We start from the raw sequence: 23,093 nt of genomic DNA, 5'->3' as shown, positions 1-23,093 counted from the left end.
TTTGTTCAAGCGACCCCGGTCGACAAGCGTTGCAGTTCGTATGCGTGTTCATCAGACGGCTCTACACACATAGTCAAGTCCAACCCAGGTTGCGAATGAGCGCTCCAGACATATCGAGGAAGACGCACATGTGTGGTGACTCTGGGGCAGGGGAACTCTGAAACGGATTTGAAGATTTATTTACTTATAATTATGTAGACAACGTAATGTAGGCTGGCCTGCAGCTACTACAATAGAGGAGATATAGATATATAGCGCATCACGTGAAGAGGAGTCTACACACCGACACTGGGGTCTAAGAGATGAAGTACTTTGCTTGCACCGCGCGAGTGGCAGCCCCCTTAGTAGCCCCCTTAGCAGCAGCAGCAGCAGCAGCTCCTGCTCCTGCTCCTACTGCCGCTCCAGCCGCCGCTCCACCAGCTGCCATGTTGCTCATAACAAATCGCGCAGCCTGAGCCGCGTTAGCACCATACGACAGGTGAGGTGCCAAGATGATAGGCTGGCCTGCACAGATGAGGTCGCCAGGTGCGCAGATGATTTTAGTGTTTGCTGCTGCGACTTTGCCGACCGGTTTGCCGTTGTTTGGGTCACCGAATATGACTGCGCTAGACACAAATGCCGAGTCCTCGGCACTAAGCATATCAGCAGCATTGTGGACAAGCTGACCACCTTGTCTAGATCTCTTGTTAGACTTGCGAATCATGTGAAAGATATTGAGGGCAGTGTGTTACTTACGAGTAGCCTGCCATTACTAGTGTAGTGTCCGGGCATTGGGCCCGAACCTGTCCGACCATCTGTGCCATGAGCTGGCTGCCTCCTTTGTCTCCACCAACAAGAAAACCAGGCACATCTGCTGGGTACTGGATGCCCTGAACAGCGACGTTACCAGCACCTCCCATCATCGCGCCAAGAGCGATGGCAAAAGGTGGTCCAGCAATTGAACCCATATTGCCCAACTCAGTCGTTCCGCGGGCAAAGAGGACAGTCATGGGCTTGCAGCCGCCGCCGCTCTTCACATCATTTTGTGAGATTGAGGCGAGGGCGGCAAGTGTGACTGACGGTAGGAAAAAAATAAGGAATTTCATAATGATAGAGTCGTCTCGCTTTGTTCCGTCAAGGAAGGGATATTAAGGTATTACAAAGTATTATGCGAATATGGATAAAACAAGTAGGGGTATTGGAAGAGAAGATATGGAATGTATGGACTGCTGTTCACCACAAGAAGCATGCGACAAGCCCCTTTATAGTATCATATAGCAAGATGCCATGGTTAACGCTGTTCATTTAACCACCGCTTTTTATGAGTTTGAACATGTAGTATACTCACCTGTCATGTTTTCACTTGTTTTCCAAAGACACATCAAACGTCATGCCAGACCGCATGTAGCACGCATACTGGCAGTCAAGAGTGTCGTGCGACATATTCTATGAGCCCTTCCATGTCGGTTCAAGCTCGTCGGGAACGGGGTTGGGGCTAGAGCTACATGCCAGTAGCCGTTGTCCCCACGCACCTGGCCAGGTCTGCGACAGCTGTTGCCGAGGTGGACGAGCGATGTGCATGGGCAGCAGGAACGATCGAGGCGACGAGCTTCATATGGTGAAGCTGCCATGAGATTTGTGGCGGTGTCTCCTGTCCCTGAGTCTGGTGCTCTGTCGTTCGCGTGACTTGTCGTCAACTGCCCTCTGGATTGCGCTCAAGGCTCCCGACTTTGCGCTTGGACAATGTGAAGGGCCAATCGCATCCCACATAAGTATGTCTGAGCTGAATCAGAGTTCTCGACATCTCACAACGTCATCGGCAACCTGGTGTTCGGCCAAAACCATGTCTCATGACTTTGGGAGTTGTCGCATCGCGTCACATGCTGTGGCTGTTTCAGAAACCCGTTCCATGCCTCCACACCTCGAATCGTCGTGCGTTCCAGAGTCCAGGCCAAGCAACGTTCCAAGCCTACGGTAGCACAACATGCCGGCGATGGAAACAACATGGTGCGCATATATCGTCGCGAAGATGCCGCGGTCCGCAAAAGCTTGGTGGAGTCTTGCAGTCAGCCAGGCGGCCAAGGACTCGGGGAAGGGCGATGTCGAAGTAGCTGTGGGCCGACAGATCATGGCCCAACATCCTTGGCCACTGCTGTGAGTCTGCGCTGATCAGGCCCGTGCAACATGTCTCCATTTTGGACGTGTTGAAAAAGGCTGAACGCTGGTAGCAAGGCGAAATAAAGGGCGGCAGTGCCTCTTTGGTGTTGCGCGTTGGCCGTAGGAACCACCCCGCCTTCGCCCTAAGAGGAAGGTGCTAGCGACTGTGCAATATCCCGGTCTGTGGTGGTCCATTTGTATAATTGTCTACGACGCAGCCTCGAGTCCAAGTGTTGGTAACACACAGGCAGCATGCCTCTTCAGGTCCACCGCATAACCTCGGCAGCCGACTTTGAAACCTTCGTCGCCATACAGATCGCCGCCTTTGCCAACGGCGGTGGTATCACTTCCCTGCTCACGCCTAACCCCATCACCGACGAGTACATCCAAAAGTCTATCGAAAAGCACGTCAAGTCTTGGCGCGACGAGCCTGACGTTGTGTATCTCAAAGTCATCGATACCGACGCCCATGGCAAGATGATCGCAGGCGCCAAATGGCGCATCAACGAGCGGGAGCGCAGTGAGGGAGAAGCCAGCAAGATGTATCCAGTGCCAGATGATGAAGCCAAGGGAAGACAGGGCTTGCTAGACTTCATGGTATTCCTGAGTCGAGTAAGAAGGGAGTACATGGGAACGAAGCCCTTTTACTGCTAGTATCCAGCGCGCTACGTCGGAAGGTGTTGCTGACGGACAACAGTTTTGCATATCCTCGTAACGCACCCAGATCACCACCGCCGAGGTGCAGGATCTATGTTACTTGAGTGGGGCACCAAGCAAGCGGACCGCGCGAGACTACCTGCCTTCTTGGAGTCGTCCCCGATGGGCAAGCCTTTGTACGGGAGAATGGGATTTCAAGCTAAAGAAGGTAAGTCTTGAGCCTGAAAGCATACATGTGCTACTACTTCTGCGTGTATGGCACACGCTAACTCTATGCTCTCAATGCTACAGTGGTCACGTGGGACTTGTCAAAATATGGCTTGGAGGGGACAGATACCAGTACAGTGATGCTTCGTGAGCCCAGCATACACGCGATATGAGGTGCTATAGATGCGACCTCGTGTGCAAGAGAAGCCGAAGGCTGTTGGAAATGGCGGGTAAGGACACGGCACCTCCAAGACGTGTGCGCCCGCACTATTCTCTCTAGCAGCCTCTCCACGAAAGAGACGTCGCAAATCCACTCCTTCTACATGATATATCTGTTCCCCACCCTGACTTGGACTTTCACGCCTCTTTTGCTCAAAGCCTCGACCCTTCTTGTGAACTCGTTCTGCTCTTCATTCTTTTCCAACGCCAGAACCTTCGCGGTTTCCTCCAAAACAACTTTGGTCAACTGGTCCATCTTATCTAGCGCAGCCAGGAAGCGCTCACTCCTATCTCCGCTTTGTTTGCTTTTCGAAGCAATGCAGGGCTGCACAAGAACAAAAGCCTTGATCTCGGAGATGGCTGGTCCCGCACACCAAAAGAAGAGATCCGCAGTCTGCAGGCCAAGGAACTTGAGGGAGAAATTGGCGCAAATGTAGGAGAGACATTCGGCCCGTATCTGGCGACAGACGCGGAAGGCAGAAAGATGCAGCACAGATGCGGCGAGATGCTCCGGCTTAGTGCAATTTGCGATCACGAGCGAAGAAAGCTCTGGGTAGATGGCCATGGCGTAGATCATATTTCGTATCTCGCCTGGTAACTCGAGAAATGCACCGTGTGTCTTTTGTGACTGCATTGGATTAGCTGGCTAGATTGACTCAGTAACGACACGTCGGGTGTATGTTATGTACGTGTGACGCTAACCCACTGACGCGGAGCTGTTTGTGGCGCAACCATTTGGTCCTCATTGTCTTCATCATGTGCCGGAGAGAGACGTTTCTGGTGGCAGGACAGGGACAAGGGATTAATACAGCTTTCGCAATGATGGGGACTGCGGGCAGCTGCCGCCTTACCGCATTAGGATAGTCCACCTTGATGATCGCAGCGCGCCTGGGTAGCTCTCTTATTAAGGCGTGATGTGGACGGAAGCTGCCTGTGCATACAGGACATACGGCGTAACGCTTACTATCTCCTCCGTGACTATTACACCTTTGCGCCAAGTACCTCGTTTGCGGTCGCCTATCCAGGGCTTTTCTGGCCGTCTCTCGAAGTTCAGGCGGACACAAGCGCATATTGCAGAGTGGTGACGGCGCGCGAGACCAGCGGCCGCGGCGCGTCGACAAGCAATTGCGGAGTTCTCGGAGGTGCCAAGACAACGTCACAAGTTTGAGACAGCGACTTGGCACTCTCGCTCCTCAACCAAGCTCGCCACGATGCTCTCGCGCACGTGTACACGCTCAAGCGCTTTCCTGGGAGCTCGCGCTACACCATGTCCTTTTGCTCGCCCCCCACCAGTGCTGCTCCGACGCGGAAAACGCACCAAAGCCAGCTATCCCGATGGGTCGGAGCACGATGCAACGACGAAATCCAAGCCCTCGCTCCTAGGCCGGCTCAGAGGCTCACGCTCCATCTTCGAGGATGACGCGAAAATGGACCAGGCAATGCGTCCGCTGTCCGATGCCGAACTCGAACGCGACGACCTGCCCGTCATCAACTGGTACGAGCAGGACTTGGACAAAGGCACGCCGCAGCGCCTGATTGAGCGCATAGCCACGCCCGAAGACCGCAAGAAGGACAGAGACATGTACCTGATGATAGAAGAGTCTCGGAAGAACCCCGACCATGACGACGCAACTTTGAACCGGCGGCTCATCGACAGCCTCCTGACAAATCCAAACTTCGCCGAACTGACGGATGAGCTCCAGCTCATCAAAAAAGGCATCAAGTCGAGGGAGGAGCTCCAGCAACTGAAACAACAGGGCGCTGTCAAGGCAGAGGCAGAGAGCAAGCAGTTCAACGCCGGCTTACGGATGGCGACACTTGAAATACTACAAGACGTCCTCGAGGACCCGGACATCGGAGACGCAAAGGCCGACCTGCAAGCGTGCATCGACCACATGCCTGAGGTGGAAAATATAGACAATCCCGTGTTCCAGGCTATGCTGAACAAGGCAATGCACAAGCTTGAGGGCAACGAAGCTATGCAGAACAAGGTCGCCGCTATGCGTAAACGCCCCGACTCCGAATTGGAGCGCGAGTGGCAGACTTATCAGAGAGAGACCGAAGACGCCATTGCTCAAGCAGAGGCTCCAAACGAGGACCTGACTATGGCGACACCCGAAGACATGCAGGACGTGGACAAGCTCCTGCACCAGATGCGGGATGTCATGAAGTCGTTGGGTGGCGACACCGGGCTCGAAGCCGAGCTCGACGCAGCGATCAACGAAGACTCCACATCGGGTCAAGATGAAGAGGGTGTGTTCGAGCGTGAAATGGACCCCCAAGAATTGGCCGAAGAGCTGAAGAAGCTCGCCCAGTCCAAAGCATCGCAGCCCGGAGAGCTTGTGGAGGACGAAGAAGATGTTCCCGCTGAGCTCCAGGCCAAGGTTGACGAGATCATGAAAGACCCGAAGCTGATGGAGAAGCTAATGTACATACAAAAGCTCATTTCCGAGAACAGGCAACAGCAAGGCCATCTGACTTCTATCGCCCACGAAACTGCACCTGACCCCTACCAACTCGCGGACAGCCGCACTGCGCCGCTCAGCGAGCGTATGGCTGCTGCCCTTCAAGACCCAGAGCACGTTGCCGCTCTCCAACGCCTCCGCGTCGACCTCCCCCCACCGTTCAACATTGCGCCCGCCCTGAAATCGTTCAATAAAGCCATTGAGCTTGCCTATATCGGCGCAAACGATGACATCCGCCGAATACTCTGGCGCTCGTACCAGAAAGCGCGATCGTTGCCCACGTTCCTACAAAACATTGGTGACGAGGCGTGGGACATACTGTACTACTCGCAAGCGGTCACCTGGGGGAGTAACCAGAACCGAGAGAATCATCTCAGGATGCTGCTGGCCGACCTTGAGAGCATAGGGAGAGATGGGCCACCTACCCATCCCAGTACGCTCGCTGATGGAGGTGTTGAGCAACTAAACACATGACCGGCTTGAAGACCAGGTGTAACTGTACGATATGACGATTTATATATGATACCCCACCCAACATATTCGCAATGGAATAGCCCTTTGCAAATGTTGCGCTGTCTTTACAACGCCCTCATCCGCATGCGTTTGCTCCGCCATCTACCTTTGGTCTCTGATACCAGCTCTCATGCAGATAATCTTTCTTTGGTCCGTCCACCTTGTATCTGATCATGAACCGATCGATCTTTGCACCACGAAACTTGAATTCGCAGTCATTCTGATACGTGTCGGGATCGCACCAATGGCAGCCCGTAGCCATCCAGCCGCCAGCCTGATCATCAGGCGCGTGGAAGCGCCAGGTATTGAATAGCTTTCCGACACTTTTTTCGTCGTCTTCAACAAACCATGTGGTGATCTCATCGCTTGTTTCGTTGTACCTATAGACGTAACGACGGGTCGCAGGGAATGACAGCCCAGCGTCCATGGTGAATGTCCCTTGTTCGATATACAAGTATTCGGAGGCGTAGGTCGCTGTATCGGTAGATTGACGCGGATGGAAGTGAGCTGTACCCACGAATGTGCCACCGGGTGTCTGGGTACGTGAATCAATCTTGCGCGTCATCTTCCAGACACCTTGCATGCCTGTGAACACGGCCGCTGCAACAAACCGAGCATGCTCCTGGGATGCCTCGAGTATTCCGGCAACTTCGCTGACTACTGCCTTGGCTTGCAGACTGCTATCTGTGTGTCGATAGCGCGATGGGAATGCGGGACCCGATTGACTACCGAATAGGGTGTCGTCACGTGAGACGCCCGTTTCTCGTGCGAACTCTTCCATTAGTCCAACGTAATCGGCCATCCAGAACTGCGGCACTTGCAAGGACCTCTGACCCATGGCATTTTGCATATGCCTCGTATCATCATACGTGTACAAGGCGGATGAGAGAGACGCCGACTGCTCAGGCTCTCGTTTGGCCCAGCGTTGCGCCAGAAGTCGAGCCTGCATTTCCATCACGCCCCAGTAAGGGCCTTCGTAGAAACCCACGAACCCAATTGTAGGTATTTGCTGCGAAAAGACGGAACCACGTGACAGGGGATATGGTATGCGCGGATTCGGGTTGTCGCTGCCGTCAGCGAGAAGGGATTGGACACGGGCGTCGAGCCAATCGAGGTCGGCTTTGTAGCCTGTGGCTTCAATGATACCGACCACATCACGCAGTCTGCTCTCGCCCTGTAAAGTGTTAGCCTTTTCGATGCGCCTAGACTCTCGAGTAAGCAGAGTACCATAGCTTTTGCGCCTGGCCCATGGAACCAGGGCTCATATTGGCCAAGACGAATCTCTAGGCAAGCACCGTTGGCTGCCTGCTCGACGTGTTCAACCCATCCCCGGACTGGCACAATGATGCCACTTCTGACAAACTCCATATACGTGTCGGTTATACCGGTGTAGCCAGGGTGTTGTGTCTGGGTCGCCGTGTACGCGAGCTCTGAGAAGCCGACGTCGGCGTGATGGCAGCCTATACTTGATCGTAAGAAGTCGTGGCCTTTCTTTGCTTTTTCTGGTGGAACGGTGGTGATAGCTGCAGAGATGTCTCCATGGCCGCGACGGGACAGATTGTAGAGAATCAGATCAAGGGGAAGGAATCTAGGTGCTGGCTTGAAATGCCCGTCGTGGGTCTGAGGGTCCTGTGGAAGGTAGCGGGGCAGGCAGTAGAAGGGACGATTGATGACGTGGAAAACCCTGCTGTCGGCGTGGGAGGGTGTCATTCCACCAGGCGAGTGCTTTGCGTTGGAGATCTGAGAAGCAGCCTGAGAAGCAGCCTCTGAGCCGCTGATGCCGCCTCCAATCACGACTATCTTGCCGGGGGTTTCCGTCAGGGCAGAGAGAGTCCGAAATCGTGAGGAGTGTTGGATGTTTGAGAGAGGGTGGGAGGGAACGGGATTGAAGGTGTGGGCTGGCTTGTTAAAGAAGCCGCTGGCGACGACGAGTCGATCAAAGGTACGGGATGTTAGCTGACGGGTGCCGTCGGCACTGACCACTCTCCAAGTATGATCTTCTTGCAGTGATGCGCTGACAACTCGGTGCTCGAGGAGTATGTCGTCAGTTAAGCCAAGGGTTTCTGAATACGCCGCAAGATAGCGGCCCACGTGCCTAAAGATGGATGTACGAAGTCAGTAACTGTCTCACAGCATGCTGTACACGGATTCTACCTGCCACGCTTTGGGAAAGACAGGCGGAACAGCTAGTGGATCGGCAGCAGGGTTCGAGATATCTACATGTACCGATGTCCAAGCCAGATCAGAAAAGGCAACAGTGTATCTGCTCAGGTTGGCGCGCATCTCCGGACTGCACTTGTCGCCAAATTCCCCGCGGTCATGTCTCCACATGCCGCCTACACGGTCTGCGGCCTCGTAGACGGTGACTGCGAAGCCGTGCTGTCTGCAGATGTGTGCAGCCGCCAGACCTGCGGGCCCAGCGCCGACGACGCAGACGGACTGTTGCTCGACCGGGGCATCCATGGCCAGGACGGGGTTGGGAATTCGGGGCAGCAGTGTCTGAACAGAGGCTATTCGGAGAGTAGGCCAGCGTTGATGAGGGTGCCCTTGATGGTCTGGAACTGTGTCTTTCCATGCTGGGTAGGCGTTAGCAAAGGGCCAGGGCACGCTGCGGGGGTTCTGGGGCGGCGGACTGAAATCAGATATCGAATGTGGCCCAGGTCAGTGACGGAGCGGTGTTGGTCGAACTCGGAGCGTGCAAAGCGGCGCATGTCTCGTCGTGCGCCTGCGTCGGGGATGCTGGCGGTGCTGCGGACAATGTCTCGCCACAGGGCCAGGGCGCGCTGGCGCTGGATGAACTGCAGGACCGTCAGCGGGCGTGGCGCCGGGCCGGATGCGTCGTGGGACAGGTACGTGGTCCAGGCCCACGGGAGCTTTTCCTCGTGCGCGTAGGCGGGAGGGCGGCTTGGAGGCGACGGTCGCGTAGGCGCGCAGCATGGCGGTGCGATGTGTCGAGGGCGCGTCCCAGTGCCCAAGGTTGGCGGTTGGCGGTGGGCGGTGGGCGGTGGGCGGTTGATGGTTGGCGGCTGGCTGGCGGCGGAATCGTCACCTCACCACCATGTACTCGCCCCAGGCCCTCGCGCGCATGCAGACGGTGCAGACGCTGCTGCGCCAGGACGCCGCCCTCAGTGCCTACGAGGCGCCCCAGCGACCCTGCCCCGTCGCCATCCACTGGGTCCCCTCCGCCCTCGACCTCCGCCCGGGCGAGCTCGACGCCTGCCTCGGCCTCGTCCACGCCACGTCGGGCCACGACTACGCGGCTTCGGCCATGGGCTGGGACCCGCGCAGGAAGCGCGACGAGATGCTCGACGCCGACATGATGTATCTGCTGCTGCGCCCGGCCCAGGGCGGCCCCGACGCCATCCTCGGCTTCACCTCCTTCATGTTCACCCACGACGACCCCCCGCACCACGACCGCCCTGTCCTCTACATCTACGAGATCCATCTCCACGAGCGCCTGCGAGGACAGGGCCTCGGGTCCCGCCTCATCCAGTTCGTCGAGAGCGTGGCGCGCGCATGTCACATCCCCAAGACGATGCTGACCGTCTTCACCGCAAACACGCGCGCAAAGAGCATGTACCACAGCCTGGGCTACACCAGGGACGAGTGCAGCCCCGTCGACAGGACCACGAGGAACAGGGTCATCCCCGCCGAATACGCCATCATGAGCAAGTCGATGGACTGAACACCATACATTGCTAGTCTTCATCAGCCCATCCTCACTCCACGGGAACAAACACCCTGTCAATGTCCGGCCCCCAGCCCTCATCCACCCCGCCAACCTTGACTTCGTTGACGCCCTGCTCCACGTTGACGTGCACCACTGAACTTGCCGGGCCTCCTCCCCCGTCTGGCAAGAACGCCGCCCTCTGCGATTTCCCATTCACACTGATGGCTGCATACCTTTGCTGCTTGTCGCCGTTGAGATGCTTGATCCTTACAGTCGTGCGCGTCGTTGCTGAAGATTCCACCTTGGAAAACGTGGCGGACCCCGAGGGCACGCCGCCAATGTACCCAATTGCCTTCGAGCCCGAGCACGAGGAGCATGCTTGAGATATGGCTCCGTTAGCAAGCTCTGCCGTCTCGCCTTCGTACCTGTTTTCGTTGGGCCCAGCCCTGCTGGCTCCAGTATCGGGATCCAGGATCCAGTTGACAGCGTTCTTCATGCTAGCCGTCGTTCCAGATATCTCAACCGGTAGCCATACGTATGTGCTTCTCATCAGATTCTCACTGTGCCATCGGTCCCCCATGTACACGTATCCATCCCCTACAGACAATACAAAGCTTGTTTGAGAAGCGTACGTGTTGGACCCAGAGTCGGCGAACTTTTGCCATGACGACCATGGACCCGAGAGAGACGTCGACGTGCTGTAGTAGTTGTCATTCGGGCTCCACCCCGTAAGCTGCGAGGCGAACATGAAGTAAACGCCTTTGTGTTTGATCATGGCCGGAGACTCGTATTTTTCTTTCCAGACGTAGACATTGCTGGAAACGCTGAGATAATCATCAGACAGTGCGTTGATGCGTAGGCCGTTGCGGCGCTGGCTTCGTCAGAAACAGGTCCCTACTGTGCTACGAGGCAGTCATACGTCTTCGGTCAGTAGATAGCCCTTGCCGTCGTCATCGACAAACACGCCAGAATCTCTACTCTCGAAGCCCAGTGGTCGTTCGCTGCGTAGATACGAATACTTTCCGCAAACGCTGTCGCCTATTGCGACACCAATCTTCGCCTCACCATAGTCGGCGCTGTCAATGTGAGCCCACAGGACATACTTACCCGTTCGCTTGTTGTGCATAACTTTTGGTCTCTCAATAACACGATCGGGCCCTGTGTCGCCAGATGCAGTCCGCGAGATCAGAGCGCCTTCATAAGACCATTCGACAAGGTTGGTAGACGAATAGCAGTTGATGTTTGTGAAAGCGGTTCCGTTTGTTTTATCTTCGCCAATCCTGCGGGCGCATCAGCACCGGTAGAGGCCGCCCTTGCGCGTAGAGCTATTTACCAATACCACTTTTCGCCATCTTTGATGATGCCGGCGCCGTGAGCCTGAATGTGCTGGCCTGTGTTGGTCTGGTGTAATGTCAGTTGCCATTTGCTCATGGGTACGACGAAACGCACTGCTGTCCAGGTCGCGCCAGGTACAATCTGGAGCGTCGCATTTACGATCAAGCCGGACAGGCCAAAGCCTACGAGTCTGAGAAGTCGCATGGCGGTATTGTAAGATCAAGTCTCAGATGCCAGCCAGAGCAATTGTCTATGCAGAGTGCCTGGAATTTATAGGCGCATCAGCAGATTCTCCCGTAAGTTCCTGACAATCTGCCGACTGGGTCGACCGCGAAAGGCTCGTCGCTCATTGACGGAAAAGGGGCACTGCGCTACATAGTGTCACGAGCAGACATGACTGTTTCAATAATTCTGGTGGCGTATGACTACCGGGACAAGGGTAATAGACGAGTTGTGGGGAAGCTTTAGTCCCGGAAGCTATGCTTGATCGAACGTTACCCGTGTACTGCACGTACTATACTGCAAACTCTGCACACGACGCTGCCTAGGTATGTATCGCCTGGATTGGCAATCACCCGATGTCCGTGGCTCTTTCAACATGGATACACACTGGCCTAGGTAGCAATGGAACAGGCCGCCCTCCGAAGCGCAGATACTACTGGAAGGGGAAAGCATGCCGCATCCAGTCGGCACAATACTGCGACCGAACCTTGGAAGCAATGGGACATATGGGCTAACGAGTGTATGCTCAACGTATAACTTGGAATGCCTGGCAACAGTACCGAGGTAGTTTGCGCCGGTCGAAAAAGGCACGTTGCTAGTTCTGAATTGGACAAGATGTTTGCTGCACTCGTACCAACGTTGCACCTGCGCAGGCAGCGTACGCAGCGCACCCACGACAGCGTCTTCGGGCTTGCTCATGCTTCTCGCCCGCAGTTTGACCCGCTGCTTCCTTTTGCGAAAGCTTGCCTGCTACGACCACATCCTTCTGGGCGCGATTCCACGTATATCAGATACGGCCCAGCAACCTCAGCAATGATGTAGCGTTGTGTTAAGTTTACTGATCATGCATCTTCAGGGAACCTAGGTACCTGGATACTCTACAAGACATCAGAGATTGAACGTCAACAGACGACCATCGTTCACGTCCCTGATTTGAGCCATTCGCAAGTACCTTTGATGATCGGATAATTGCGAAGGGCCAACGACTTCGACATATTCCATACATTTGGACTGTCTCAGTACAATGCATTCCAGAATGTCCAGCACGTTGCGCTCTCATGTAAGATAACGGCACATCGTCTAAATAGGAGATTGTGTGTTTTCAAATCAGACGCCTCAGTTTCACACTCGAGCAAACCCGTGTAAGAATACCGTAAAGACTTTGTATCAAATCGTTGAGCAGCAAGCAATATTCCACAGGCGCCAGGGAGCTTCCGAGCTAGCGTTTCCCGGTAGATCCATCCTGCTACTTTTGTCACAACCTTTGCTTACGTTATTGCACAATATCCTTGGCCACTCCGACATAGCCAGATCCATTCTCGATCCATGTATTCTTCCAGATCTGCACCAGCTCTTGCGAAAGTCTTGTCATGTCGAGGTTCCTCTCACTTGAACTCGCTAGTACCTTCCAGCCTTGCTCGTGTTCTGCGCTCACATCATCGATCATGTATGTGTACTTGTCGAAATTGTCGGAGCCCGCAATGAGCATGTCATTCACACCATTGGCGAACCCGAATGTAGCGAGAACTTGGTTGTAGCTGACCCAAGCGGCGTCTGTCATGGGAATGCTGACCTTGTAAACGATATTGGGAAGGATGCCATCGCGTTCGACAACAGTGTGTAACGAGTCGGCCATGTAACCGTCGATGAAACAATACAGTTTTTCCCGGTCATCCTCACAAAAATGGACCCCTGCTCTGCGAATCATGCGGAGGGGGGCAATGAGAACAAGACGTTCCCTTGCCTTGGAAGCAGTCAGTCGCGCAACTCAAGCAAGAAAAGGACTTTGAAGCTTACATCAGGACCAGGTGTAACCGTACGGCACAGTGAATCGGATTCAGGTCTGGGCTTCATCTCGTATGCAGGCGTCGCAAGAGGCGTCGAAGTGAAGAGTGGCGTTATGCTGTGAAGAGGCGAAGACGAAGACAGCCCCGCAAAAGAAGCATGCGAATTTGATCTACCAGGAGGCGTGTCTCTGCCACCTACGGTATGACCAGGGATGTGATAGTCGAAGGGTGACCGGTATGATCCCTTCTCCCATCCATGCTTTGGCGCACCGGGCGGGATCAAGGCAGCCCGCCGAATCGAGTTGGCGACTTCAGATGCAACCGAACCTACAGCGGTTGTATGTTCTGGACGAAGAGAAAGGGAGGGCCTCCGCGTGTGTACGAGGTTGCGCGCGTCGGCCAGCCGGTTGCCAAAGCCGACGTCTGCAAAACGCGTATAGTTGCGGTTCTCCACCAGTCGCGGAATTGTCGGTGAGGACGCTGATGGGGAAGTAGAATTTATGCAAGGGGGGACCGACATGCTTTCCTGGTTGCTGATGGCGGAGAGTGATTGCAACGCGTGTTTCGACTTCAATTTGATGGTAAGGAGCTGGAGCAGAAGCGAAAGGGGAAGCGAACACACTAGAAACACGCTCTCAACTCGCTAAGAGGAAGCAGCCAAGCCTGTGACTGTTTGTGGTGACAAACACAAAGCTCCAGTGAAGGTGTAGCGCCATTCATTGAACCTTCAATGTGTGTTCTGCTTTGGGAGAGGCGACATGATCGATCTAGTTGCACGAGAAAATATCGATGGATTTCATTGTCACTACAATTTGTTAATGATATTCAGATTGTGGTCCGTGTTGTTTACCTAGGTAGTCACTAGCACTAGCGAAGAGGACTCGACACCCGTGCCGCTATATCCAGTATAGTCTGTAGAAGCCAACTAACATAGTCCCAGTGTGAAGTTTGGTATTCATCCACCGAATGCGAAAGCTTCCCTTCGCCTCAAGAAGAGAGAACTCAGATTCGATCGCAACTTGATGTCTATACTGCTTCCTAGACCATGCACTGGCGTCATATCAAATGGCGGGCACCATGGCAAAAGCGCCATCTGTCGGTACTAGAGACTTTCAGGGCCGAAGAAGCAGCGAAGGAAAGCGCTGTTGTTGTTCGCAGAATTCGGGACGGCAATATTGAGGTATGTCCTGAGTGTTTTGATAGAGTCTAGAACATTTGTTTCTCTAACGCTAGCCAGTATGTCACTTGCGGCCGTCTTGAAGACCAAGCAAGCATTTGGAATCGTTGCAAACGCTCACTACGCTACCTCCAGAACAGGCCGCGGCGGGATTCATCTCAACAGTACTTTGAGCATGACTCAGGCTCAGTGAAGAGCGGTGGAGAGACTGTGACAATGACCGTAAGAGAAGACGCGCACAACGAGGAAACACAAGAGTCTGGCAGTGAGCCCTGGGAGGGCGACTATACTAGCCTTCTAGCCGAGTATGGTATACGATAGTTGCCCCATAGTTTCCTGATGGCTCCTCCGCCTTTATTGCGTCTTATATCATACCCAGGTAGTCATGTACACCACCACATTCTGTACTAGATAGACACTGCAAGATCCATGTAGCTACCAAGAGCACGCTTTGTCACTATGCTATTTGGATAATGTCTCTGCCGGTGTTGTCAGATAGGAAAAGCGATATGATAACGCGGCGAATCCCATCTGGGTACCCCCAAAGCAGCGACGAAGACAAGATCAACTACACCAGCATAAGTAGCTAGGAAATGGGAAACAATTTCGCATTTGAGTATAGATCTTCCAGTAGTCCAATCACGTACGACCCTAATCTGATAGTATCAATGCTTGACCGTAATGAAATTGAATCCGGGCCTGTCTCGTTTTAGCAGCAGTACCGCTCATAGATGACGTATACTTTCCCTGGCCAAGACATTTCCCACCTCTGGATGTGGCCTCTGAAGTAAAGCTCTCATCTATCCCGCTCCTTGAACCGTCGACTCAGCTCGTAGAGCCTTTACAGCCGTCTTTAGCCACTTCCTCGCTCAACTCGCGCGTCCTGCCTACGAGATGGACTCGCGGCTACCGCACCCTCGCCAAATACAAGCACAGCTCCAGGCACTCGGCGACGAAATCCAGAGCATCCGCGAAGAACACGATGGCCACATTGTCGGGCTAAGCCAGCGTCTGCAACAAGCTGAGAACCGCCATCGACAACTCCTACATCAGCTCCAAATTGCTACGAACCGCTTTCCTGGACCGCCTGGCAGTAGTCACAGTGGTTACTCGAGTTCGACTGCCAACCTGGATAATCCTCTCCCTCTCTCGGAGTCTCTTATCGGTACTGGTCGCATCACAACACCTCCACGAGCACATACCGGTGGCGCCACGAGTAACGACAGGTATGATCGTACCCGCTTCTTATCATCAGGGGAGGCTTCTTCTAGATACAACAGCTATCCTAGTCGCCCATCCCCTGTTCCATCGGTGGATGCGAATGCTACACCATGCGCACAAAAAGCTGCTCCCCCAATGAACCCAGTCCGCCCTCAGCAGCCAGTCATTGGTAGTAAAAACAACGCAGCTTATCTTCCTATGGTCATGGAGAATATCATGTCCGAGCACCGCCGCCACAAACGTGAGGGCACCTTGAGATCTTGGTGAGATGCTCTCTGAGCGAGCGCTCATGAATGAATGATGGTGGCTAATGCATATCAGTGGATTCGTTGTTCCAGAAGGGCGGACCAGCGATGTCAAATGCTCTCAAGACTCTTTCCATATACCCTGCTTTCGTGCCAACCACTTCTACTATTGCCGACAACACATGCGTGTCATCCCTGGTGGGAAGACGGTTTGTAGCCATAGGAACAAGCAGGACTGCTTGGTGGTGATATTTGGTACGTGTTCCAAACGTGGCTCTTGTGCTCATACGTCAAGACTGTTAGTAATCATCCACAGAAGATCACGATGACTGGGACCTGATCGTGGATGCTGCACTCGCGGCAGGCAACCTTGGCAACAAAGGAGTGGATGTCGAGGATCTGAAAGAGGCTCTCTTCCCTCCTCAGAACTACTCTGATCGATACATGAGCGCCCCTGGCTGATTTGGAAGAAGATAAAGTACCCGGTGGTATGAGAAGGGTTTTAGGGCGAGGAAGGGCAGAGAAACAATTGCAGCGGTGGATCAGCTCTTCGCGTAATCCGTGTCATTTTCCGATTCAATCCCCTTATGACCCTATCTGAGCAACTACATCGAGTGTAGTGTTGCATACAGCCTGAATGCGCACCTAGAGACAAACATTGAGCGTGTCGAGTGTCTTTCGCGGCACAGCCTCGGTGTCTTGGAGATGTTCATGTCTAAGGCAAGGTTTGGCGTTGTGTGTCGTTGGCGATATTTCAGTTGCGCCTCCGGGGCCATTGATCCCACGTAAATCATGGATACCGAGTATGGCGACGTTGGGAAGGTTTGCTGAGCCATGCTTGGTGTCGTTAAGATTGTAGGTTGCCACGCACGCTGTGGTCCATGTTTCGTTTTTTTGGCAACGCCAACACGCAAGAAGAATACCTACGCACGGCTGCGCGACGCAACCCACGTAAGTGTTATTGTTCAGCGGTCGGACAAAGCGCGCTCACATTTGGACGAAGTCGCCCATGCCCAGCTGAGAGTAGACGAGAAGCGCGCGTCTTTGACACGCGCTCATGACGCTTGGGCCTTGTCGCGTGATTTGTCATCACTCAATCAAATATCAAAGGGGGCCGGGGTGCACAGAAGAATTTGCTCCACATTGCAAGCTGCATGCAGACGCGCCTTGAATTCTTCTGCCAAGCGATCAACTATCGCTTCAGTACGCGACAAACCATGTGTATTAGACCACGCTCTCATGTCCCCCGTTCTCCCGACCTCGGGAACTGGAGGTCATCTTTTCCGCTGCAGCTCCCTCCCTCCACTACACTCCCTCAACCGAAGGTCGAGTTCAGTGGCCCGAACTTGATGTTGCTGTAGACAACAGCGGCATCAGCATGTTGGCTTTCAATGTCTGCCGGCACACCGCTCGTCGTCTCGCATTCTCCCCTGCCGGTACCTAGATCCGTGTCTGGGTTCTTGTCTGTGGGATACGTAGAGTCAAGCCAAAGCATGTTGCTGTAATGGTCATCCCACAGGCTCATGACGAGGACCATGCCGTTTGCGAGAGCCTTTGCCATGTTCGCCATACCGCCCTTGTCTTTGAACGTGTACGTATCGTGGAATGCAGCTTTCTGTTCGTCGCAAAACTTTGTTGTGATGGAGTTCCCGTCTACGCCAGGAACAGTAGATGCAGGCTGCGCAATAGTCTTGCCGTTCTGGACATAGAAACGCTTGATCTCCATAGCGTCCCCGGTGCCGACAAATTGTGTGACCACGGTGAACTTCTTTGAAGTGTCTACCGTCTTGCCCTTGCCATAGAAGTCTTTGACACCCATGCGGTAGCTGTTGAAGTCACAGCCGTCAGGATCGCAAACCCCGGCATAACGGTCGGCCGAATAGGTACCTCCGCAACCGTCGCCGTCACAACGAGACTGCTCGATTGTGGAGCACGAGTGTGGGGTGACGGCTGTGCTGACAGCGTTCGCTTCCCAGATGTCCATCTCTGCGCAGCACGAACCATGGCCCCCAACCCCTGCATTCGCATCGTTGGAGGATGGCTGCCAACCTTCGACATTTCCCTGCAGCATTCTGAGTAGCTGAAAACCAATTCTTGGAACCGAGCGTGACTTACCTCGCCGTTGATGAACTTCAAATCCCGTGGGCACTGTGCGTCGCAATACCCTGTGCCGTATTTGGCGCCAGCCTTGTTCGTCGAGAATTTCTTCAATCCGCCATCTGCATCCATTGAAACAAAGTACAAAGCGCCATTGAATCCGCATGGCAGGTTCGACACGTCCACATCGAACGTGAACTCTTGGTTGCCGGTAAACTTAAACATCTGTTCAAATCCACGGATCAGTTGAGTCACTGTTTGTACCTACGAGAACGTTACTTACCTCGTAAGTCGTATCATCCTTCATGAGATACGTCCGAGAACCGATGTTTGTGGAGTAGGAACCCTTCGTGATGAACTTCAACTTCAGGGAGTTACTGCCCGCGGTGATGCCGTATGTGCCACTGTAGTCTGCGCCGTCAACGGCACAGTTGGCCGCACATGCCTTATTGTCTGGGCAGGCAGTTGCGTTCCACTCGTTACCTGTGTAACAGTTGTCATAGCTAGTCTTGTGTTAGCAGCTGAGTCAACCCAACAGATTGTGCCTATGCCATTACCCTCCTTTGACATGAAGCCATCGCCAATTGGCGTCGATGACAATTTTACCGTTCTTGGTTGTGCAGCTACCCTTGGCGGTGCAAGACTGCCATGTCATTCCTGGATGGGTTTCGGTTTGCTGAGTACCAACAAGCTGTGCGTGAACGACGTGGTAAAACCACGCGGCAATGACGAAGTAGTGATACATGCCCAGATGGTGAGCAGTACAGGCTTTGGGGTTTCAGTAATATCGTGGGCAAAGACTGACAAAGGGTTGAATCAAGATCATGGCAAGTGCATCGGCAGGCGTCTCTTATGTCCCTTTTCGTGGAGCCTTCTAATTACCCTTGGGCGTATGTACTCTATGTTCCATCTTTCAATCAATGTGTCAATAAATGCTAAACCACGCCCCAACTGCTGCAATTGGCGTTCAAAGCCTTTTCTCGCATACCGATAATGCGCGCCCCCTACATGCCATGTCGAGATTCATCTCACTGGAGGCTAGAACATGACCGACCACAGACGCGGACAGCTTATGAGATGAATTGACTGCTTAGTGCGACGCGGACACCCGTAGGTCTACAGGGCAATCTCCACGCAATGTAGGAATCATTAGACATTGTCATCGCAGCCAGAAGGTCACTCGGACAGGCGATGTGATGCAACAACCCTTTTGTTCGGCTGTCTGCCCGGCTAAGCATACCAAGCATCTTGAAGCTCACTGCCATGAGCTGGGCGCTGAGCACTATTAACTGGATATTTCAATTCCAAGTCAAGAGCAGCTCCTGCACAGATGCATGCGCCTCGGCGCCTCAGACCCGGTCCCGTAACACCCTGTTAAACTACGATTAGAATGCGTCTTAGGTCTTCGATGGGTCATGTTGTCACTGCACAGCGGAGAGTTCAACTGCCGAAGAAGATATGAAGGCAAGCCAAGCTGATCATCAATTATATGAAAAACAAGTACCGAAGAGGGGTAGATTGACGATACTGTTGATACCACGAGACTGGAAATGAGACATGACCAGCATTCCCCGCATTGGCACAAAGAGGACCCGATGAGTGCGTCGAAATGCCGGCGATTCCATTTATTAATCGTCAGCACTGGTGACGCTACACTATCGGCAGGATGAGTGAATGCTACCTAGCTGGAGGTATGGCGGCCTGAGCGTACCTGGGGACGCAATGGTTAACTGGGTCTGTTGCATCTCCGTCTTATATCCGAGTCTGTGCGCTCCAATCTATTGCCTCATCTCCACCTGATCTCCGCCTTGTCCGACCTCCAGCTGTTCCGCCATTGTCAACGCGCATCGCAGTCCCTAGTTGCCATCCGTCATATGCCATGTCCGCTCCCGGCGCCGAGTGGATTAGCGACAGGTCTCGCGAGGAATCCCCAGAAGGTCACGATGGCTTGTCGCAGCGACGCACGAGCAAGAAGCGCAAAGTGTTGTCGTGCTACGCTTGTCGCAACCGCAAGATGAAGTGTGATCGCGTCTTTCCAGTATGTGGCCGATGTCAGAAAAACGACAGAGGTCACGAGTGTACATATGACCCCCGGCTACTTCAAGAGTCCCACCGTGACAGGGGCGCTGCGTCTCTTGCGCTTACAGAGCTGCCAGTCGAGAGCGAGCCCTCCTCGGACGCATCGAATGCATTACAACGAAAACTCAAAACACAAGAGAGACGAATTGCCATTCTGGAACAGAAACTCATCAATCGAAATGGCGGTGGTAATCCCCCGCAATATGGGGAGTTTGTGCCCCATGAACCCAAGATCACAGAGGAAATCATGTTCAGAGGAAAGGGTTTCAGATCCCAGTTCAACGGCGCAACGAGTATCATGAGCATGATCTCCACGGTACAGTCCCAAGCCTGACGTCAACGTGATAGAAACTGACCACCACTAAGTATCACGAGCTACAAGCTTTTACGCGAGAGGCTTTGACCGTCGATCACTCCATCATGCGTGTCAAAACCGACTTCAAAGCCTTTCGCGATCAGAGGAAGAAGTCTGCGAAGAGGCAGGCCACTAGATGCTCTGACATCGACTCTGAAATACTCGCTATCCTTCCGGAAAAGAGCATAGTTGATACGCAGGCGGCTCTCTACTTCCAAACGTGGGAAACAAGTTATAGAATCCTGCACGGGCCGTCGTTCTGGGAGGATTATCGAAGTTACTGGGAATCAGATCGGGACGGAAAGGGACCGGTGAGCTTCGCCGTCTTGCTCGTCTTGCTCGTCGCAGCCACGAAGTGCCTTAACCCGAAAGATGATGTGTTTGTTGGTGACACGACTGCCGACAGGCAAGCGGCTCACGAGCTTATTAATTTATGCGACAGCTGGATCGCTGATCAGCCGCGCAAGCGGGTTACTTTAGCTTTGTTCCAGCTACAGTGCCTGTCGTTACTCGCGAAGCGTGTTAATTGCGTGCGCCTGAAGCAAGACTGGGTCGCATCGGGTGACCTAATGCGACTCTCCCTTGCATCTGGTCTACACCGTGATCCCTCTCTGCTCGGACATGGTACGATGACAGCTTTCGATGAGCAAATTAGGAAGCGTCTGTGGATTACCGTCATGGAGCTGGAGCTCCAGTCGTCCGTTGAGAGTGGCATTCAATCTTCGCTCTCCGGACTATACTGGGACTCGCCTATCCCTGATAATCTTGGCGATGAATCCTTTTCGCCAGATATGCAGCACATGCCGGCGGTACGTAGAAACGAACCTCGGAAGAAAGCGTTCCCTGTGAGACTGACACCGTGCAGTCCGACGAGAACTTCACATCAGCTTCGTACCTCATCGCAACTACAAAGTCACTTCCACTCCGTATCCATTTGACGCAAGTGTTAAACACCCCTTCCAGTGCTCTCGATTACGACGACGTGCTGCACTACGATGCACGGATCCGCTCTGCATTGGCCGCACTACCCGTCTGGAACGATGATCGCGCACTCGTACCTTCCGCACTCCTCCAGTTGCAGTTGCGACAGTATCTCTTATTGGTGCACAAGGCCTACGCCAGACTAGCCTGCACAGACAATCGCTACTTGTACTCGTTCACAACTTGTGTAGAAACGTGCAGCTCTTTGGTCACCACGCACGATCGCCTGCTATCAAGAGGCGTTCTAGCGCTGAACAACTTCCGCAACGACGTCATCAGAGCTGGTCTGACACTTTCGCAGATTGTCTACCACAACTGCACTCTTCGAAAAGTAAAATCGTCCCGTACCCCTGCAACTTATTCTACGAATCACAGTGCAGACCATCACACTCATTTTGCAGACCTGAGTAGGCCACGGCGCTTGGCAGCCTCCGATACACGTCTAGACCTGTATCTCACGGCACTACCGCAGGAGTCGTTCCTTGCAAGAACACTATGTATATCTTCGATGGACATCCTAGAGCGAACGAGACAGATATTTGAGATCAAGGTCTTCCGGCTTGGTACAGGATACATGGAATGCTGGCTGTAAGTTCTTGTGTCAACAATTCACAGCAAGAATTCGCTGATTTTGGTTCTCGTATGCACAGCATGTCTGCTGCAGTAGGCATGCTACCTCCTTCATCACCTGCTACATCCATAGCCTACATCAACAACATTAACGATGACGTACTTTCAAGATGTCACAAAACGCTCGACTGGTTTACCTCGTTGGCTTTCAGAGTACTAGCTCTACAACAAGATCCCCTGAGTCGCTTGGCGTCTTCCCTTCGCAGTACCATGAGTACTAGGGAAGAGATCGTCTCGACGTCAATGACCGCTGAGAGTGCACCTACCACGTCACCAGATGGGGTTTGCGTAGAAGCCAACACAAGTAATAGTACGAAAGAAACGTATGGACCATTCGATTCACTACAGGACATACAGTCAGATATGAGCGGCTGGTCATTTCCTGACTTCTGGGCGTTTGACCTTGGCGGAGACTTCTGATCTTCATACATGCAATGACGTCAGATAGATACCGCAGCTATAACTACGTCTTCGCACATGTTAGCAGGTGTATATCATCAAAGACATTGCATCGCCCTAGCTCCTACTACCCCATGCTATTCCGGCGCCGTGACTCTTCGAAGTGTGCTTGTTTTCTACTCCACACATACTACAGTTGTTCTTTTTTTCAAGGTTTTGTAGAGTCTCTTTGCAGCTTCTCCTATTAAGTCGTGCTTTTCGACACTACTCCATTATCATCTTTAAGAGGTATAATAAGCAGTTACTTAAGACGCTTACAATGCCATCTAGCATTGCCATTATCAAAGGAAGCTTTATAGTTGCATGTTAGAGAGCTTTGTTACGTCGTACTAACAATAACTAGTGCGGCGAGCGGGATAGAGCTGTATCTACCGAAAGGACACAAGCTTATTAAGGCGCACTACCGCGAAGATTTTGAAACATACAAAGATTCAAAACGCCTAGACAGACTTATGTAGGGTTATCAGAGCTTGCTTCGTTATTTCCGTAGGCATTAGTTTCGCTGTAGAGCACATGGACTCAGCTCTCTACGCGTCACTGTGTTCGCAATGTGTTGGTTAAGACCCTGTCATTTGATTCACTCAATAGTGTCGCCTCAATAGTATATATACATAGCTTCCTCCCTCTTTCATAGGATA

General features: G+C 53.3%; 10 protein-coding genes across 10 annotated transcripts; 5 read left to right on the top strand and 5 right to left on the bottom strand.

Annotated features, from left to right (window-relative positions):
* Positions 1–295: 295 nt before the first annotated feature.
* On the bottom strand, positions 296–902 carry J4E86_007918 (uncharacterized protein; the record flags this gene model as incomplete). The annotated part of the gene is made up of 2 exons (XM_051448433.1): positions 296–674; positions 736–902. The coding sequence occupies 2 exons, from the start codon at positions 900–902 to the stop codon at positions 296–298; spliced, it is 546 nt and encodes a 181-aa protein (XP_051300700.1).
* Positions 903–2,388: 1,486 nt separating this feature from the next.
* J4E86_007917 (uncharacterized protein) lies at positions 2,389–2,790 on the top strand (the record flags this gene model as incomplete). Its single annotated transcript, XM_051448432.1, has 1 exon — positions 2,389–2,790. The coding sequence occupies one exon, from the start codon at positions 2,389–2,391 to the stop codon at positions 2,788–2,790; it is 402 nt and encodes a 133-aa protein (XP_051300699.1).
* Positions 2,791–3,319: 529 nt separating this feature from the next.
* On the bottom strand, positions 3,320–3,853 carry J4E86_007916 (uncharacterized protein; the record flags this gene model as incomplete). Its single annotated transcript, XM_051448431.1, has 1 exon — positions 3,320–3,853. One exon carries the CDS (start codon positions 3,851–3,853, stop codon positions 3,320–3,322), a length of 534 nt encoding a protein of 177 aa, XP_051300698.1.
* Positions 3,854–4,646: 793 nt separating this feature from the next.
* J4E86_007915 (uncharacterized protein) lies at positions 4,647–6,158 on the top strand (the record flags this gene model as incomplete). Its single annotated transcript, XM_051448430.1, has 1 exon — positions 4,647–6,158. The coding sequence occupies one exon, from the start codon at positions 4,647–4,649 to the stop codon at positions 6,156–6,158; it is 1,512 nt and encodes a 503-aa protein (XP_051300697.1).
* A 115-nt stretch (positions 6,159–6,273) lies between these two features.
* Positions 6,274–8,660, bottom strand: J4E86_007914 (uncharacterized protein; the record flags this gene model as incomplete). Its single annotated transcript, XM_051448429.1, has 3 exons — positions 6,274–7,371; positions 7,425–8,225; positions 8,424–8,660. The coding sequence occupies 3 exons, from the start codon at positions 8,658–8,660 to the stop codon at positions 6,274–6,276; spliced, it is 2,136 nt and encodes a 711-aa protein (XP_051300696.1).
* A 595-nt stretch (positions 8,661–9,255) lies between these two features.
* Positions 9,256–9,882, top strand: J4E86_007913 (uncharacterized protein; the record flags this gene model as incomplete). The annotated part of the gene is made up of 1 exon (XM_051448428.1): positions 9,256–9,882. One exon carries the CDS (start codon positions 9,256–9,258, stop codon positions 9,880–9,882), a length of 627 nt encoding a protein of 208 aa, XP_051300695.1.
* A 34-nt stretch (positions 9,883–9,916) lies between these two features.
* Positions 9,917–11,406, bottom strand: J4E86_007912 (uncharacterized protein; the record flags this gene model as incomplete). Its single annotated transcript, XM_051448427.1, has 3 exons — positions 9,917–10,738; positions 10,787–11,147; positions 11,201–11,406. 3 exons carry the CDS (start codon positions 11,404–11,406, stop codon positions 9,917–9,919), a joined length of 1,389 nt encoding a protein of 462 aa, XP_051300694.1.
* A 1,291-nt stretch (positions 11,407–12,697) lies between these two features.
* Positions 12,698–13,060, bottom strand: J4E86_007911 (uncharacterized protein; the record flags this gene model as incomplete). Its single annotated transcript, XM_051448426.1, has 2 exons — positions 12,698–12,766; positions 12,830–13,060. 2 exons carry the CDS (start codon positions 13,058–13,060, stop codon positions 12,698–12,700), a joined length of 300 nt encoding a protein of 99 aa, XP_051300693.1.
* Positions 13,061–15,282: 2,222 nt separating this feature from the next.
* J4E86_007910 (uncharacterized protein) lies at positions 15,283–15,622 on the top strand (the record flags this gene model as incomplete). The annotated part of the gene is made up of 1 exon (XM_051448425.1): positions 15,283–15,622. A coding segment is annotated over one exon (340 nt), but the record flags the coding sequence as incomplete, so codon positions are not given.
* Positions 15,623–19,830: 4,208 nt separating this feature from the next.
* On the top strand, positions 19,831–21,773 carry J4E86_007909 (uncharacterized protein; the record flags this gene model as incomplete). The annotated part of the gene is made up of 4 exons (XM_051448424.1): positions 19,831–20,346; positions 20,397–21,194; positions 21,251–21,697; positions 21,747–21,773. 4 exons carry the CDS (start codon positions 19,831–19,833, stop codon positions 21,771–21,773), a joined length of 1,788 nt encoding a protein of 595 aa, XP_051300691.1.
* Between the last annotated feature and the right edge of the window lie 1,320 nt (positions 21,774–23,093).

Source organism: Alternaria arbusti, assembly GCF_024043155.1.
Source record: "Alternaria arbusti strain BMP 1465 chromosome Unknown scaffold_11, whole genome shotgun sequence".
Taxonomy (NCBI): Eukaryota; Fungi; Ascomycota; class Dothideomycetes; order Pleosporales; family Pleosporaceae; genus Alternaria; species Alternaria arbusti.
This window is presented reverse-complemented; position numbering and strand designations above follow the sequence as displayed.